Below are 16,085 nucleotides of genomic sequence, written 5' to 3'. Positions count from 1 at the left end.
ATATTGTACAAACATTACAGTAACGAGTCCTTCCATTGGCGTCAGTATTGAGTCAGGAGTGACCACACAGTCAAAGACATAGAACCAGGAAGTAACCTCGTCTATTGTCGAGCAAAGGGTAACATTAGCTGTACATTTCCATTAGCTTTATATCTAACATAGAAAAAATACTGAATTCACTTTACTTTCAAGGTAAGTGGCAAATCACCACACCTTTTATGATGAACTTTTTATTTTTATTTATTTTTTGCTGTATTTCGATATTTCTGCAAGGTTTTCAGTTCTTTTTATCCAGAATAGAGTTTGAGGTTAACCTCTAACAAGTCATCAAGTAATAAAAAAAATAAGATTTTTCTTTTATTTAAAGGTGCATCCACCCCTTGCTTGTCGCCATGGAGATATTGATATTGCTGAGCTTGAAATGTTCCAAAGTTTGCATTAAACTTGACTTGCATATATTAATTCAAAAGCATGGATTCTGAGTGTGAGAAGAAGGCCTGTAAATTGGCCTCGTGGTAATACCATATTGTGGAACATTTCAGGCAAAGCCATTACATCTATATGGAGACAAGAAGGTAGTGAACCTTTCAGCAGAGAAGATTGATATAGTGTGCCTTTCAAAGAAAAACAATAAAAATAGGCCAAACTAAATAGACACCTTTTTATTGAAAGCATTGAAAGAAGGATTTTTACAGACAAGTTCCAAAATTGTATTGACAGTTAACTTAACAAATAACTTTAATAACAGATTAAAATTTTACTAATTTAGTGTGAACACTCAAGTCAATGCCTCTGTATGGAGCCTCAAAGGGAGACCAGAGGAAAAAGCAGCCCAGACAGAAAGAGTCTCCTGGATGGATGAACAGCTCCAGCACTACCACAGATGAAGATGGCAGCGCACTTTCCCTCACTCGCCTTTGCCTTCTCAGTCTGGCTGACAACATGAATACCATATGGGTGAAAGATTACACTGACAAGTACTTAGATCAGTACTTATTCAGACATATAATGGGGCCATTCAATGTGCTGTGTAAGTATTAAATTTCACATGTTTCATACTGTTGCTTGTTTTTGCTTTTATACAAACAAATATCTGTGGTTTGTATATTTTTGTTTGTTTATGGGTCTAGGTGCTGAGCTTGTGGAGGATCTAATTAAGTTGCTGTGTATGAGAAAGAAATTATCCCGAGCAGCCCTTGATTTGCTGCTTGTTCCACAGTTACGTACACTGTCTCTTGCAAACTGCCCAGGCCTGGTCACCACTCCTGTCTGTGCCCAGATTGCTGCGCGTTGCCGGGTCAGTTACATAATAATTACATGCTCACATACTGATGCATATCACATGACCTGAAGAAACTGCCAATTTTATATTTTTGTCACTTTATTATTATTATTTGGCTGTTTACAACAAAAAATATAAAGGAAAAAAAAATAATTACATCAAAAATGATCTGTCTATTTGTCAGAGAACTTGCATTTCTAATATGGTTTGGGACTATTGTCTATTATAATCGGTATAATACATACTTTTGTCTAAGAGTATGTTTCTTATATTTTGCAGCTTCTTTCTTACCTGGATTTCTCTGGAGCACAGCAGCTGTCCTCAAAAGTCCTCTCACAGACTTTTCCTTCTTTACCTAAACTACGCTCACTCTTTCTGGCTGGAACAACCACTGATAAAAGTGTCCTTAGAACTATTGTCCAAAACCTCACTCTACTGTGCCACTTGGACATATCTCGGTGTCATTTGGTCTCCCCTGCTGATCTACTTCTTCTTGGAGGAGGTGTACTATGTCAGTCTTCTCACACAAACAGCCCCTCAACATCAGCTTCATGCAGTAACTTATCATCAGACATTTCTACTGTTCCTCCTCTACCTCTCCACAGCCTGCTGGCTTTAGATATTGGTTTTGAGGAACAAAATGGCGACGCTGTAGCAATAGCAGCATACCTTCTTCTCACATTGTCTGGCTTAGAAAAACTAGCCATTGAAGGTATTGCACAGGCATGCAAACTTATTTTGCATGGTGACTTTAACCAGACAGATATGTTCGCAGCCAGATATGAGGTCCCTTCTTTGGAGGGAGTTTGGAAACGGTGGAAGCAAAGACAGGATAGAGTTGAATATAATAACAACAAAGTAAAGGAAATGGAAGAAAATTGCAGTGAAAGTGAGGATGAAAGCTGTTTTATGCAAGACAAAAATGAGTTAACGCTCAGGCTGAGGGATGTCCGAATATTGTCGTGTGAGTCTTTGATAAGTCTTTGCTTTTTGTGCCCAGGAATCAGCAGTATATCCATCAATGCTGATTATCCTCACACCATACAAACTGATGAAGTGACACATTTAACCAAATCTCTTGAGGGTTTTTCAGGCCAGTTAAAAAGGTTGTCCTTACAGTATTCAGACTTTTTGCAGAATCTGGTCAACACTGTGTGCGTTGTAGGATCCACTTTGCTCTCACTTACTCTGGAAGGAGTAAAAACAACCCCCTCCTCTTATTCTTCTCTGCTGACTATCCTCCAGGCTTCTTCTAGGCTAAGAGAATTGTCTATCTCACTTGAACCTTGCCATCCCTCTTTTTCACTTGAATATACTATTAACCGCCAAATAGATTGGAATAAGCTACATCTGCCGGACCTTCGCAAGCTAACACTACGGTATGGATATTTATTTGTGTTGTTTATTACTTACATTTTTATATTCTTTTTAAATATAAATTTCCAACATTGCATATCAGTCTCATTAGAGATTATTAATTAGGGCTTTATAGAGATTTAAAAAGTTTAATATTTAGAATTTCTCATAGTTAAATGTTTTTAATGCATGATTCACTTTGTTATTTATTGATTACAATGTATTTATTTTTGTAGGTTCTCGTATGAGCATAGTCAAATGAAACCTCACATTACACAGAGCTTGTTCCTTGAGACGATACTTGCTTGTCTCCTGGCACACTCCTCCCTCCTTCAAAAGGTTTCATTGATCTCCTTGCCTTGTCCTTTGAACTGTATTTTGCAAGAAGTGCTACACCGAGCCAGCATGAACCAATTTGACTCTTTGCCTCTAAGATGTCTGCAACACCTCGACCTACAAAGAACTGATATTAAGATGGAAACCGTAAATAACTTACTTATTCAGTGTAAGAGGCTGAAGTTTTTGAACATCAGTTTCTGCTGGAATATCTGCCACTCTGAGTGGACAGACAGAGTGAGATCTGGCCATGTAGAAGTTGCATGGATGTAGGCGTGACAAGTGATTCCAAATAATAACTCCAAAGAAACTTGCTTATACTCTTTGATACAATTTGTTATGGTTTAGTACAAATAAACAAGGTATTCATTGCAAACTAAGCAAGGAAACCCCAAAAATATATAGCAGTTAAATATATTAGCATTGTCAACAAAAAGTCTTTTCTGTCAGTTTGAAATCTGTCATTTATGTACACAGCAACACAGCCCCTGGCACCACACAGTAGTTGCCAGGGGCTGTTAGAGACTGCTGGCTACTGTTGCTGTGGCAATTGCAGTGGTCATCTTATGATTGTAGCATCACAGATAAAGATATAGATACTGTGCAGAACTCTCAAGCTCCCAGGCCTTTGATATAGGACCCAAGCTGGATGAGGGGGAGAGGTGAGGAACACATTTTACATGCATTGGGTTTCTGATGGCATCACACCACTCTAAAAGCAAACTGTACACAGGTGGGGGATTGCTAATGTAGGCCTCTTGTTAAAAGGCATTTTTGTTGTAATACAAGAAGTTAATGGATCTAGTCACTTATATAGATCAGCTGGTTCAATATTTGTGAACTGCACTTTATGTCGGTGTGTCTCAGTCTGCTTCAGTCACCTCCAGCTTGTGCAGCACACCCAGACATCAGGCCTTTTATCCCCACTGGCTTCCAGTTTTATTGATTTAAAATTTTTACTGTTTGTTTTTAAAAATCTTAACAGCCTTGCTCCTGTCCTCCTGTCTGTCCACGACTCAAATAGGACATTAAGATCAAGCAACCAGCTTCCACGGTAAATCTCTAGAGCCAAGTTTAAACACTGGGATGACCGGGTTTTCTCTGTCACTGGCAGACTCTGGAACAAACATCAATATGCGCATCATCACAGACTTTGGCTTTTTTAAATACAGGCCTATCTATTCAGGCTGGCTTTAAACAGTAATGCACTTTGCACAATTTGTTTTACGTATTTCGTTGTTTAATGTTTTGAATGTTTTTATATTGTGTTGGTTTTATTTGAAAGCACTTTGGTCACCTTGAGTGTTGTAAAGAGCTCTATAAATAAAGTCTGATTGATTGATTGACTGAATTTGACTTTTATATATTTCTTGGAGAGACAAAAATCCCACACATCATCTTACTTGCAAATTGTGAATTTTATCAGTTTTACTAATAGTTCTTAATCAGGCAAATAAAGAAGAGCTATAGGAGCCCAAATAGGGTATGGCAACTTGGCAAGCACAGGAGTGACAGGTTTGTCAAACACATTATTAAAATAAATAACCGTCTAATCCAAAAAGCAATCGCCACATTTACAGTGTAATATTTAACAACCCAAATGCAAATATATTTAATATAATGTAATGTAATACATGAGGATCTCTCTAGTTTTATATACCACAATGGACGGTGACCCTGCGTAGAGGGGTGTTGAGCGCATGGATCTTACAAAGCGCACTTGCGTGGTTGGGCGGTATTAAATGTGCACATTGCACGCACTACTGCGGCCCATCCAAAGACTAAAACCAAACGCACCAGTGTGGAGAGTATCCACTACGTCACACGACGTAAACCTGCCACATACTCGCTTTAGCCAGCGGTTAGCATCCCATGGCCGACAAAATTATAAATTGATTGTGTTACTGTGGATATCCTGATTTATCTGTAAGTACCTTAAGGAATACAAATATGTACTTTGTCGTGTTGTTTGATTGGAGCTAATAAACTTAGGATGCAGCTGTTCTTTTAGACGAAACATAGACATACCTAGCTAGGCATACCTTTCATGTTCACTGTGAATTATGTAATAAACTGATAGCGTTCTTTCGATGATGAACAAAAGTGAGGTACCAGTGGGTTGTGGCTGGAGGTCAAAGAACCTGTAACCCAGGGGCCGACGAATGCTTCATCTGGTGGTTAAATGATACAAAACATCCCCGGATAAAGCCATCGCATATTACATCCTCCACAGCTTTATTACTGCATGTAATACAAATTTTTGACATTTAAAAATAAATTTTTTTACAGAACATGAATGTAAGCTGTAGAAATCTTGTGGGGTGGTCGAAACAAGCTCTGCCCTTTTGCACCTTCATAACAATGCTACTATAATCGGAGACAGTCGTCAACATGGGAAGGTTGTACTTCTTCATTATTGGTTTGACATAATGCTTAACAGTAACAGTGCATTACTAATCCAGTCTTTGTCTTTATTTTGACAGGATAAGTTTCTCATGCCTTTTCCCAGCGTCATGGCATTTCAGTCTATCCTCACAAGTTCTTCCACGGCTCATGATTCCGTCATTCAGGCAATGGATACTTATAGGTCTCATTTTTGGTCTCATTGGACTACTGTACATGCTACTTGCATCTGGAAAGGGTCCTGTCATCTGGCACGCTAAAGAAAATCACTTTCACAGGTATATTGCCGCTGCTCATTGTTACTGTCTCTACAAGACCTTTTAGAAAGGGTGCAGTTGTATATTTCCTGATATAACAGAGATCCAGTAGTATAAACAGAAATTATTTGATAATTTTGGATGTAAATTAGCAACTGGTATTCCTAACTTGCATTATCTGTGTTATTTCTTAAAGGCACCTGGCAAGAGTCACTGATATCGATGCAACTGACACAAGCAACCCAAATCTGAATTATGGCCTGGTGGTGGACTGTGGCAGCAGTGGCTCCAGAATATTTGTGTATTGTTGGCCCAGACACAATGGCAACCCTCATGAGTTGCTAGACATTCGACAAATGAGAGACGAGCACCGAAAACCAGTGGTCATGAAGATAAAACCAGGTGATTATTTTTGGGATAATCTTAATGACATCCAGTTGACATATTTGCAGTACCTCAGAATTGTGTCGAAAATATGTCTTATTTGAGGTTCAAATCATGCACATAACACACATAAACTATGGTGCAGAAATATCATCTTATACTTTTTATTTTAATCTTGTCCTTTTCTTATTACACTTACACAAGATTGTAATATTTTCATATCTCCAAAATTGCAATATAATCAACATTTCTCATATAACTATATATTTATCATCTCTATTTGCAAATTAATGTGGAAGTTAACAAACCCTCATTTAATTTGTGTTTTATGTTTTACTCCTGTATTTGTTTATTTTTTTAGGCATTTCCGAACTTGCCAAAACACCTGAAAAAGCTAGTGATCACATCAAACCACTGTTAAACTTTGCTGCCCAACACATTCCCAAAAATAAGCACCAGGAAACACCATTATACATTTTATGTACAGCTGGAATGAGAATACTTCCTGAAAGGTATGCCTCATTATTTTTATAAAATTTTTAGTAAGAGATCCCTCAAATGGCAGAAAGTGTTGACTGGTGTGTTTTTCACTTAGCCAACAAGAAGCACTTCTTGAGGATTTGCGAACAGATATTCCAGTGGACTTTAACTTCCTTTTCTCTGATTCCCACGTGGAAGTCATCTCTGGAAAACAAGAAGGCATGTTTATGTATAGTTTATATATTAAATAAACGTGATTACTGAAATCATGATTATTCATTATATTTTCTATTGATATAGGTGTTTATGCGTGGATTGGCATTAACTTTGTCCTGGGAAGATTTAATCATGCACACAGTGGTAAGGGTTTATGGCAGTAGATTGTTGGTTTAAAAGAAAAGGCCCAAAATATATATATATATTTTTTTTATATTTTAGAAGGGGAAGCTGTAGTTGAGGTAAATGTTCCAGGTGGTGTTCAGCAGGAGGCGTTGGTGAGGAAAAGGACTGCTGGTGTCTTGGACATGGGTGGTGTATCTACACAAATCGCATATGAAGTGCCCAAAACTGTAAGCTTTGCCTCTCCACAGCAGGTTATTATCCACCAATTCTGTTTTGTTTTTATCACTCACCCTTTGTTCTTTTCCCTCTCTGATCTCTGTCACTTCCTGATTAAAACATATCAGACATTTTTGTCCTGTGGAGATGAACTCCTCTCTATTCACCACTGTGAGATTGTTGCATGACTTAACTAAAATAAAGTTGGGGAAACTAGAATTGTAGATGTTAAGACATTCAGTAAGGGTCTAATTACATTATATCTTATTTTAAATTATAAATGGTACCTTCATTTGTAACTGTATTTTTTGTTTATTATTGACATACCTTGAAAGCCTACTATTCCACTCTACTATTCCATTAACATAATGGTGCTTTTGAAGGAGGAAGTTGCCAAAAATTTACTGGCTGAATTCAACTTGGGCTGTGATGCACACCGCACAGAGCATGTTTATCGAGTTTATGTCTCCACTTTCTTGGGTTTTGGTGGCAATGCAGCTCGTCAAAGATATGAGGAGAATATAATCAGAAATTCTATCTCCCGTAACAAGTAAGACATTGTTTATTAATGTGTTATTTTTGTTATCTAGCCGATTACACTCTGTTACTTGATCTGGCCCCTTTGAGCAGGCTTTTAGGTGAGCATTTTGGTGAAACAGTGGACTCGCCCTTCCTCGATCCTTGTCTACCTACTGACATGGAGGATACCATTGGGACCTCAACACAGAAGTTCTTTGTAAGAGGGACAGGGAACTTTGATGAGTGCAGACAGCTCCTCCAGCCATACTTAAACCGTACCAGTGAGACTCAAACATCTCTGAGTGGTGTCTATCAGCCCACCATTGACTTCAGCAACAGCCAGTTTTATGGCTTCTCTGAATTCTACTATTGCACAGAGGACGTGCTGCGAATGGGTGGAGATTATAATGCTACCAAGTACACACAGGCTGCCAAGGTAAAATGGTTTAAGTGCAAGCTGTTTTCATTTTGAATCATAATTTATTATATTTTACTTTTCCAGAGTTACTGTGCCACACAGTGGAAGACTCTGAGAGAGCGCTTTGATGCTGGTTTGTATGCTTCACATGCAGATTTTCATAGACTAAAGTAAGTAGCTTGTATATGAACTTTTTTTTTTTTTTTTTTTAAACCTGTGAACATGTGTTTATCTTTCTAGGTACCAGTGCTTTAAGTCTGCATGGATGTATGAGGTTTTGCACACAGGCTTTTCTTTTCCAAGCAACTATCAGAACCTCAAGACTGCTCTTTTAGTTTATGATAAAGAAGTACAATGGACTTTAGGAGCAATACTTTACCGAACAAGATTTCTGCCTTTGAGGTAAGATTAGACTATAGATGATACTTTGTGCCACTAGGACTACGACAGTGTTTTAATGATAGGACTCCACTTTAAGATGACTTGCAAATGTAACTGCTTTTGACATTTTTGGATACAGCTATAATTCTAGTTAAGACTTAACAAATGACTGGACTAACTATAAGTTATCCACCCTGCTATATCGCATTAAGTATATGCCCTTGTTTCTGTTTAGGGATATCCAGCAGGAAAGCCTTAAAGGATTACACTCCCACTGGCGGCACAGTTTTTCTTTTGTCAACAACCACTACTTATTTCTGGCGTGTTTCTTCATTGTGTTGCTTTCGATTATGCTGTACTTACTGCGACTTAGACGAATCCACCGGCGTACAGCTCAGCGTTGCAGCCCCTCTACCTCACTATGGCTGGAAGCAGGCCTTGGATCACCCACTCTGCCTATTAACCTCTAAATGTTATAGAGCATAAAGCTTGGACAGCATGCCTGACTTCCCAAAGCACTCTTTTATTTGATTTTTACTCATCTGCTTGTTGGGCAAGCTTTTAAAATCTACAGTATGTGCTGGATTGTGATGTTTGAAAGATTATGTCACAACACAAGGAGATTTGCTGACATCTCCGGCAAACTGAGCCAATGTTTTAAGTTATAAGTTATTTCTGAATCATTTTAAATTTGTGCCATTAGACAATGTGGCAGGATTTAGATTTGATCTGTTTAGTTTGAATGTTGTTTTCTTTTCTTAACAAAATCACGGTAGGCCTTTTGGAGTCTTTATTTAGCTGTATGGTACTTGCCTTTTGTATGTTGCATGATTGTGTCTCTTTGTTATTGCAAAATGCAGTAATATTTCACATTTTATACAAACCACATATGCAATGCATTTCTGTTGTGAAGGACTTTTGCAGTACTCTGCACCGCAGCTATGTATATTATTATGTTTTATGTTCAAATTGTGAGTCACTACTTGTGCAATATACTGTACTGTATGTCTTGTCACTGTCTGTAGAGATGAGTTTTGTGTGGCTTCATTTCTTGAAGCCATTGTATCACTGATATTATCTGGGGCTTGGGACTTGTTATTAAGATTTCAAAACATGGAATTTATTTATGTTACTTGTTTGCACAGAATGCACAATAAATGATTTTCCTGTTTTTCTGTTGTTTAATTGTCTAGTATTTTTCAGTGTTATGGATTTTTCCAGTATTGTCTGTCACTGTCTTGGAGCTTAAGTGGCACTCCCTTTGTCAGTGACACTGCACATTTCCATTAGACGTAGCTAAATGTTTTATTCTTGTTCATTCAGCACTACAGGCAGCACATGCCCATGGCCTACACGGGCATTGTCACATACGTAGTTATTTTACATAATTTCACTCAACTTTTTACTGTTGGCGTATAGAAAAATGGACTGTTAAACAATTATTAGAGATGGTAGAAACTATACATTTTGCTGCTGGGTGTTTGCGCAATTCATGCGTAAATGTAGAACTCCATTCAAGAATTTCCCAGCCTACGAGTCTGATGGTTCTTGTTAAGGGAGAACTTTTGATTGGCTGGTTTGTGCTTGGGACAAGCCCACTCTAAGTATGTGCAATATGAATGGTCGAGAGCTGGTGGGACACGCCTGTGCAGTGACGTAGCTGGGCGCAGGGACCGCCGCAGCCTGTAGTGATGATGTTGTGGATATGCATGCCGATGAGACCTCTCCCAGAGTTATCTAAAACATAAAATCATCTGTCGAGGGGTCACCACGCATGGAGTTAAGCTCAGAGCGAGTGGTGGCAACACTTGAAATGTCGCAGGTAAAAAGCCAAGACCACGGGGCTTTTAACAGTGATGTGGACTATGAGAGCTTGCCACCTCATGTCCCTGTGACGATACACATGACAGCGGGAGCTGTGGCTGGTATTCTGGAGCACACCGTGATGTACCCCGTGGACTCTGTCAAGGTAACGCACTCATCAGCAACAACACTGTCCTCTAGAGTCAGTTCTTAGTCAAGCTTCAAAGCATAGCTAACCTGTTTGGCTCAGGCATCTTTGAAGCTATAACAGGAAACCACTAAAGCTGCCCATCCTTGGTTAGCTCCAGTGTTAGCCAATTTACGCACGGCAGCACGATCACTGGCACTACTGTTGCTCATACTAGTTTATCCGGTTGTTAAAAAGAGGAGACGTAATAATAACAGACAGCAAGCTAAATTTCATTCACTTTGCATAACTTTATGTAACTCTCTATTGCCAGTATTTAACTGAGGCAGCCTATAATTGTTTTAGCCTGAAAGTGGCTATATTTATGAAGGCAAAATAACAAAATCCATGTCAATCTGGCTTCAGTTTGAGATATAAAGAGTAACTTGGAGTAAACGTGTTTATGAAGGTCAAGTGTTGGCGTGGAATATATACAGACAGGCTGTCTGACTGACCTCTAATGCCCTGAGCAGAAAATGCAAAAATATAGTGTCTCATTGGAATTGTAACACGTTGCACCTGTGCTTCAGTAAACGAATTAGACATAATAATAATTGTCAACACGTCGTTTAACCAAGTGACACATTGTCTTGTGCAGTAGATAAAGCACTTGGATTAGTCAGGGAGTTGTTAGTTTTATATTTTGGGTGGTCTTATCAGTGTTCTGCACATTTCGAATCCGCCTGTGGGTGTGAATATGTATACACCTCATTGTAAAATAAAGACACTCACTCACAATTGTATTCTCAAGTTCATTCTCAACCTCAATCTGTATGTGTGTGTGTGTATGTATGTATATATATATATATATATATATATATATATATATATATATATATATATATTATATATATATATTTTTTTTTTTACATTACTTTTAATTTAAGGAAAAATTATAAGTCTGTATCAGCTGTAGCAACTTTGAGAGCCCTGAGTGTATGTGTCTCTGATTTGTTTCTGAAAACAATGTAGCAGATCTCACTCAGTTGTCCTCCCCAAGTGATTTCCTTAAGTCATCATCACAAACTGATAATGCATCTTACATTAATTGTCTTTTTTTTGTTTAAGACACGGATGCAGAGCCTGCAGCCAGATCCAAATGCACAGTACAGAAGTGTGTATGAAGCACTGAAACGCATTATCAAGACTGAGGGCATCTTCAGACCGTTTCGGGGCCTCAACATCACCATGTTGGGAGCTGGACCAGCACATGCTCTGTACTTTGCGTGCTATGAACGAGTCAAACGCCCGCTAAGTGATGTCATTCAGAATGGGCGCAACAGTCATTTAGCAAACGGTACGAGATTCTGCATCTCATTGTACTTAAATATTGTTTATACATTAACCTAGAATAACCCTTGTATATTCCCTGCCCTTTTAAATCAATCTAATCTGTTTTGTTTCACCAGAGCTCAGAGGCTCAGTGCTCTATGATGTGTCACCTGTTCCTTCTCTTCAGCTCACCTTTCTCCCTCAGCTCTCACATATGTCCTCCACTGTGCTCATCTGACTCTTGCTTCCCTAAACCGCATCTCATGTTCAGGCTCATCTCTTGTGCTTTCTATGGAAACTCACAGCTAGCCCTGGCTCACTCACCCCGTGCCCTCAGCACAACTTCCCCTACTAATTTTTCTAACTTTGCTGTGTGTCTCATAAACCAAAATCCCTCTGTTGGTGTCACAAATCTACTGTGTTTAAACCGGTTTTGTGGTCATGTAATACCTTTTTAAATGTACTTATTTATATACTGCTTTTCACAGGTGTTGCAGGTAGTGTGGCCACAGTTCTCCATGATGCTATAATGAATCCAGCTGAAGGTAAATCATTTATGAAAATAGTTAAAAATAGTTTTACCATTATTATCAACTATTACAAAACATTTTCAATTCTGTTGGTTTAGTGGTGAAGCAGAGGATGCAGATGTACAATTCTCCTTACCGGGGTCTTTGGGACTGTGTCCAAACCATCACCCGTACAGAAGGGATTGGGGCCTTCTACCGCAGCTATAGCACTCAGCTGACCATGAACATTCCCTTTCAGGCAGTCCACTTCATCACATATGAGCTAATGCAGGAGCAGCTGAACCCTGACAGACTCTACCATCCAGGCTCTCACATAGTGTCCGGTGCAGCAGCAGGGGCTGTGTCCGCCGCTGTAACCACTCCTTTGGATGTGTGTAAAACATTGCTCAACACTCAGGAGAACGTGGCACTCAACTCCATGAACATTAGTGGGCACTTGTCAGGCATGGCTAATGCCTTTAGGACCGTGTACAGGCTTGGGGGCATGGCAGGCTTCTTTAAAGGCGTCCAAGCAAGAGTTATATATCAAATGCCCTCGACAGCCATCGCCTGGTCTGTGTATGAGTTCTTTAAATACTTCTTAACAAAGCAGCACCTGGAGGAGGACTAGGTCTCTTTCAGGAGGAAGTATCTTTTTGAAACAAGGAAGGACCATTCTCACTCTGTGGTAGAGGTGTGTTACAATGGCCCTCTTTTGTTCACACTGAAATTCTTTGTGTGGCACAACCAACTTTATGCAACATAGAAAATGTCAAAAAGATGAAAGCCATTTTGTTCCTCTTTTTAGTAAATGCATGATATTGATAACACACTTTCAATGTTTGGTTAAAACTGGAGCATATTGACAAATTTCTATAGTTTATTGGTGGAAAGTTTTATTTATTTTTATATTTTAAGAATTCTGTTTGCTTGTATGATTCCATTGTGTATTTATAATGGACTATGAGAACACATTCCAATGTGTTCTCAGATGGACCAGTGGCAGTTTTTAAACTACTACATAAACCACCGAGGTGGCTTTGCCTTTATGTTGAGAATCTGTTGTAACAATAATTGTCTGCACAGATACTCAAGGACAGTGTCCCCCGATTGACCCAATGAGAGTACAGTGCTTTGTGGAGGCACCACACCATCTGTTATAATGACCTTTCTGATTTGTATTACATCCACTGAAGTAAGCTGTGACAGGGTTCACATACTACATTAAATATATAAAAGTTTTTAATGCTGTCCACCTTAGTTTCATTTACAGCCACTTCCAGCATTTTTATCTCTCACTGAGTTGTGAGGACATTCCTGTATATATTAGTGTTATTCAGAAAAAAGTACATCTATTTATTTACAAGAATAGAGTTTATAGCAATAGCAGAGATTTTGCACCAAATGGATCATGCTAATATTTTATACATTATCAAGTTGCTCTTCTCAAGAACTTGTAAATTTTATGTCTATTTTGATCTATTAGAATATAAAAACATTTCAACATCTCAGCACCTGAATAGTTCATAATCATTAAATTTTCAGTATGTTGGAAAAATATATTTTACATGCTTTGATTATAAAGCTACCGCCTTTTAACAAAAGCTTTTTAATTATTCCTTTTCTTATGGGAAACAGTTTTTATACCATGTTTATATATAAACCACTTGGTACTGATATTGCTTCTGACCTGTCATTTTTATCAAAACACATAGACACTAGTCTATGTGTATGTGTGTACAATGGTGTTTATGTTGATTGTATTTGATTATGAAGTTATCTGCTCAGCCAAAAGGAGATGCTATAGATGTGAATGTCTATCAGCCTACCGCTAGAAGCGCACAAGGTTGAGGTCACTTTTGAAGTGCCATTTTGTGTACAATAATGCAATATCTATTGTAAATAAATTCTATAGTTTGTGACACTGGACATTAATAAAAATGAAAGTGCATATAATTGTGGTATCCGACTCATTATTTATGTAGGAACGTGATACGGCCACTAGGGGGCTGTATTGTGCAACTGTTGATTTTGGTTGCCTATGTCGTGGTTTTGTAGCCTATTCGAGTCCCTACGATGTTGCATTTAATTTATAATTTTAATTGTAAATAAAATACAAAACTTCAGAGGCTAAAACTAATCGTTTGCAAAATTTATAAATCGTAAATTCACCAATAGCTTGTAATCAATCATGATCCGACAGCACGACGAGTCGGTCGGAATCATGGGCCCGAAGCAACGGAGGAGCCCGGGAAGACAGGCCTCATAAAGGTGTTATATATCGTACACTAAAATGTTGTCTTATAAGCTCAATGTTGGCTTTAGTAGTTGTAGTTTTACTTGATTACCTTTGCAGATGCCAAAATATTTTTGCCTGATCACCGTTTAGATTTGGATATAAAATGACCACTTAGGAAATTGTACTGAAATGACCTCCTTGATGAGATCACTGCTCACGCCAGCCAGACCCATTGTTCACACGCTTGACTCCATTTTTGTGAAATGTAGGTAGCACTTTTCAGGTGAGTAGGGTTCTGTTATTATGCTTTTAAAATAATATTCACGTAGATCTTATCGAATTAGACCACAGAGGATTAGTTTATCAAAGTTTGATTAAAATGTAAAAGAAAAAACTATAAGCATATGCTTAGGCTATATTAATTTGATAAGTCTGGCTACAAAAAGGCAGAGTTCAAAATATATTCAATAATATAATAACAGCATTGCAATAATTCCCATCTGTATTCTTTATTTGAATCCCCATTAGTGTCCATTAAGTTGCTAGTCTTCCTGGGAGCCATAAAAGGGTCATTCACTACCACTATCTCACTGAATTTAGTTTTTTCTTATCTGTTCACGTGCATATTTCCTGCTTTTTGTTCAGTTGTTTATATAAAGATGCCAAAAGTGGAACTGCAATTTGAAATGGTACATGATGAGGACTCATTTAGACAGATTTGACTGTAAGATGGAGACTGAACTTTTTTCAAACCTGCTCAAGGACACGTACACTGATGGTGTAATGCCACTGTCCTACAATGTTTACTTATAGCCCTTCTCCACCTAAAGCATGTTTATCTGAAACATGCAATAAACAGACCCTCAGCCCTTGTTCTCTGCTCTTGTCATGTTTTAATCTCAAGTTAAACGTCCTGGTTCATTTTGATACCACGGATAAGAAGAAGACTGGACAAGCATTGTTTAACATTGCTAAGTATGGATGCAGTGCTGATGAAAAACGATATACAGTTGGAAAGATGGTAACATGGGAGATCAAATTACACTATAGAAATAAGTTTATGAGAAACCTCCACACATCTTATCTGCCCCTGTGAAATTGTCAGCTAGTCATGGCATATTGAGTCAATGACAAAGGCAGTTTTTATGATTTGCTTTGGTTTTCTCTGTTATCTGTTTGGAGATCTCGATGTTTTTCAAAGCATCATTGACCACCTTGAAGAACAGCACCAGGGCTCCAGGCTCCACCATACTTATTGCAGAATGAGTTCTGGTTAGTTACCTGATCATTTTTTAATGGACAGGTTTTAAACCTACCTAGACAAACACTTTTTATGAAATGGTCAGGAATCCACTAAAAATGTAATTTAACACTATTTCAGAATGGGACAGAATGTTACATTTCTGGTTGTTACAAAAATTGATTCATTTAAGTGCTGTTGAACGGCTCTTTTTTTTTTAATCATATTTTATTTAGTTCATAACCTTGTTTAAATGTAACTCGTAAAGTGAAATTGCAAATAAAGGAAAGATACGAGAGGAGGTTATTTTTTATTTGCTGTACTTGTGAACAAACTGTATTTTGGTTGGAGGAAGTGCAAGTTATTATAATACTAGGTACAATAACTGTGCCTCTTGTAACCTTAAGCCTCTCCTTTATCTGATGAGCCTGACTGTGTATGGCTGAGACACACTGTCAGAT

General features: G+C 38.1%; 3 protein-coding genes across 6 annotated transcripts; all 3 read left to right on the top strand.

The window, feature by feature from the left end:
- The first annotated feature begins 32 nt into the window (after positions 1-32).
- On the top strand, positions 33-4,325 carry si:ch211-214j8.12 (uncharacterized protein LOC100000539 homolog). Its single transcript, XM_020935451.2, has 5 exons — positions 33-192; positions 770-1,030; positions 1,131-1,297; positions 1,562-2,661; positions 2,875-4,325. The coding sequence occupies exons 2-5, from the start codon at positions 787-789 to the stop codon at positions 3,245-3,247; spliced, it is 1,884 nt and encodes a 627-aa protein (XP_020791110.1). The 5' UTR covers positions 33-192; positions 770-786; the 3' UTR covers positions 3,248-4,325.
- A 418-nt stretch (positions 4,326-4,743) lies between these two features.
- Positions 4,744-9,545, top strand: entpd4 (ectonucleoside triphosphate diphosphohydrolase 4). 4 transcript variants are annotated; one of them, XR_008633206.1, is made up of 13 exons: positions 4,744-4,900; positions 5,264-5,373; positions 5,458-5,655; positions 5,831-6,036; positions 6,380-6,530; positions 6,614-6,717; positions 6,799-6,858; positions 6,937-7,091; positions 7,440-7,606; positions 7,687-8,011; positions 8,078-8,126; positions 8,234-8,395; positions 8,610-8,750. XR_008633206.1 is itself a non-coding variant. In XM_055161367.1 (13 exons), exons 2-13 carry the CDS (start codon positions 5,366-5,368, stop codon positions 8,842-8,844), a joined length of 1,833 nt encoding a protein of 610 aa, XP_055017342.1. In that variant the 5' UTR covers positions 4,744-4,900; positions 5,264-5,365; the 3' UTR covers positions 8,845-9,545. The 4 variants fall into 4 exon arrangements, 2 of the variants coding, with proteins under 2 accessions (XP_055017342.1, XP_055017341.1); XR_008633205.1 differs by having other exon boundaries at positions 8,078-8,163; positions 8,241-8,395; XM_055161367.1 differs by having other exon boundaries at positions 6,937-7,067; positions 8,078-8,163; positions 8,610-9,545.
- A 493-nt stretch (positions 9,546-10,038) lies between these two features.
- On the top strand, positions 10,039-14,101 carry slc25a37 (solute carrier family 25 member 37). The gene is made up of 4 exons (XM_020935530.2): positions 10,039-10,343; positions 11,433-11,661; positions 12,125-12,181; positions 12,265-14,101. Exons 1-4 carry the CDS (start codon positions 10,149-10,151, stop codon positions 12,774-12,776), a joined length of 993 nt encoding a protein of 330 aa, XP_020791189.1. The 5' UTR covers positions 10,039-10,148; the 3' UTR covers positions 12,777-14,101.
- Positions 14,102-16,085: the final 1,984 nt, after the last annotated feature.

Source organism: Boleophthalmus pectinirostris, unplaced genomic scaffold (assembly GCF_026225935.1).
Source record: "Boleophthalmus pectinirostris isolate CB_2022bp ecotype Guang Dong unplaced genomic scaffold, ASM2622593v1 HiC_scaffold_4, whole genome shotgun sequence".
Classification (NCBI taxonomy): domain Eukaryota; kingdom Metazoa; phylum Chordata; class Actinopteri; order Gobiiformes; family Gobiidae; genus Boleophthalmus; species Boleophthalmus pectinirostris.
The sequence above is the reverse complement of the archived record's forward strand: the minus strand, read 5'-3'. Positions and strand labels throughout refer to the sequence as shown.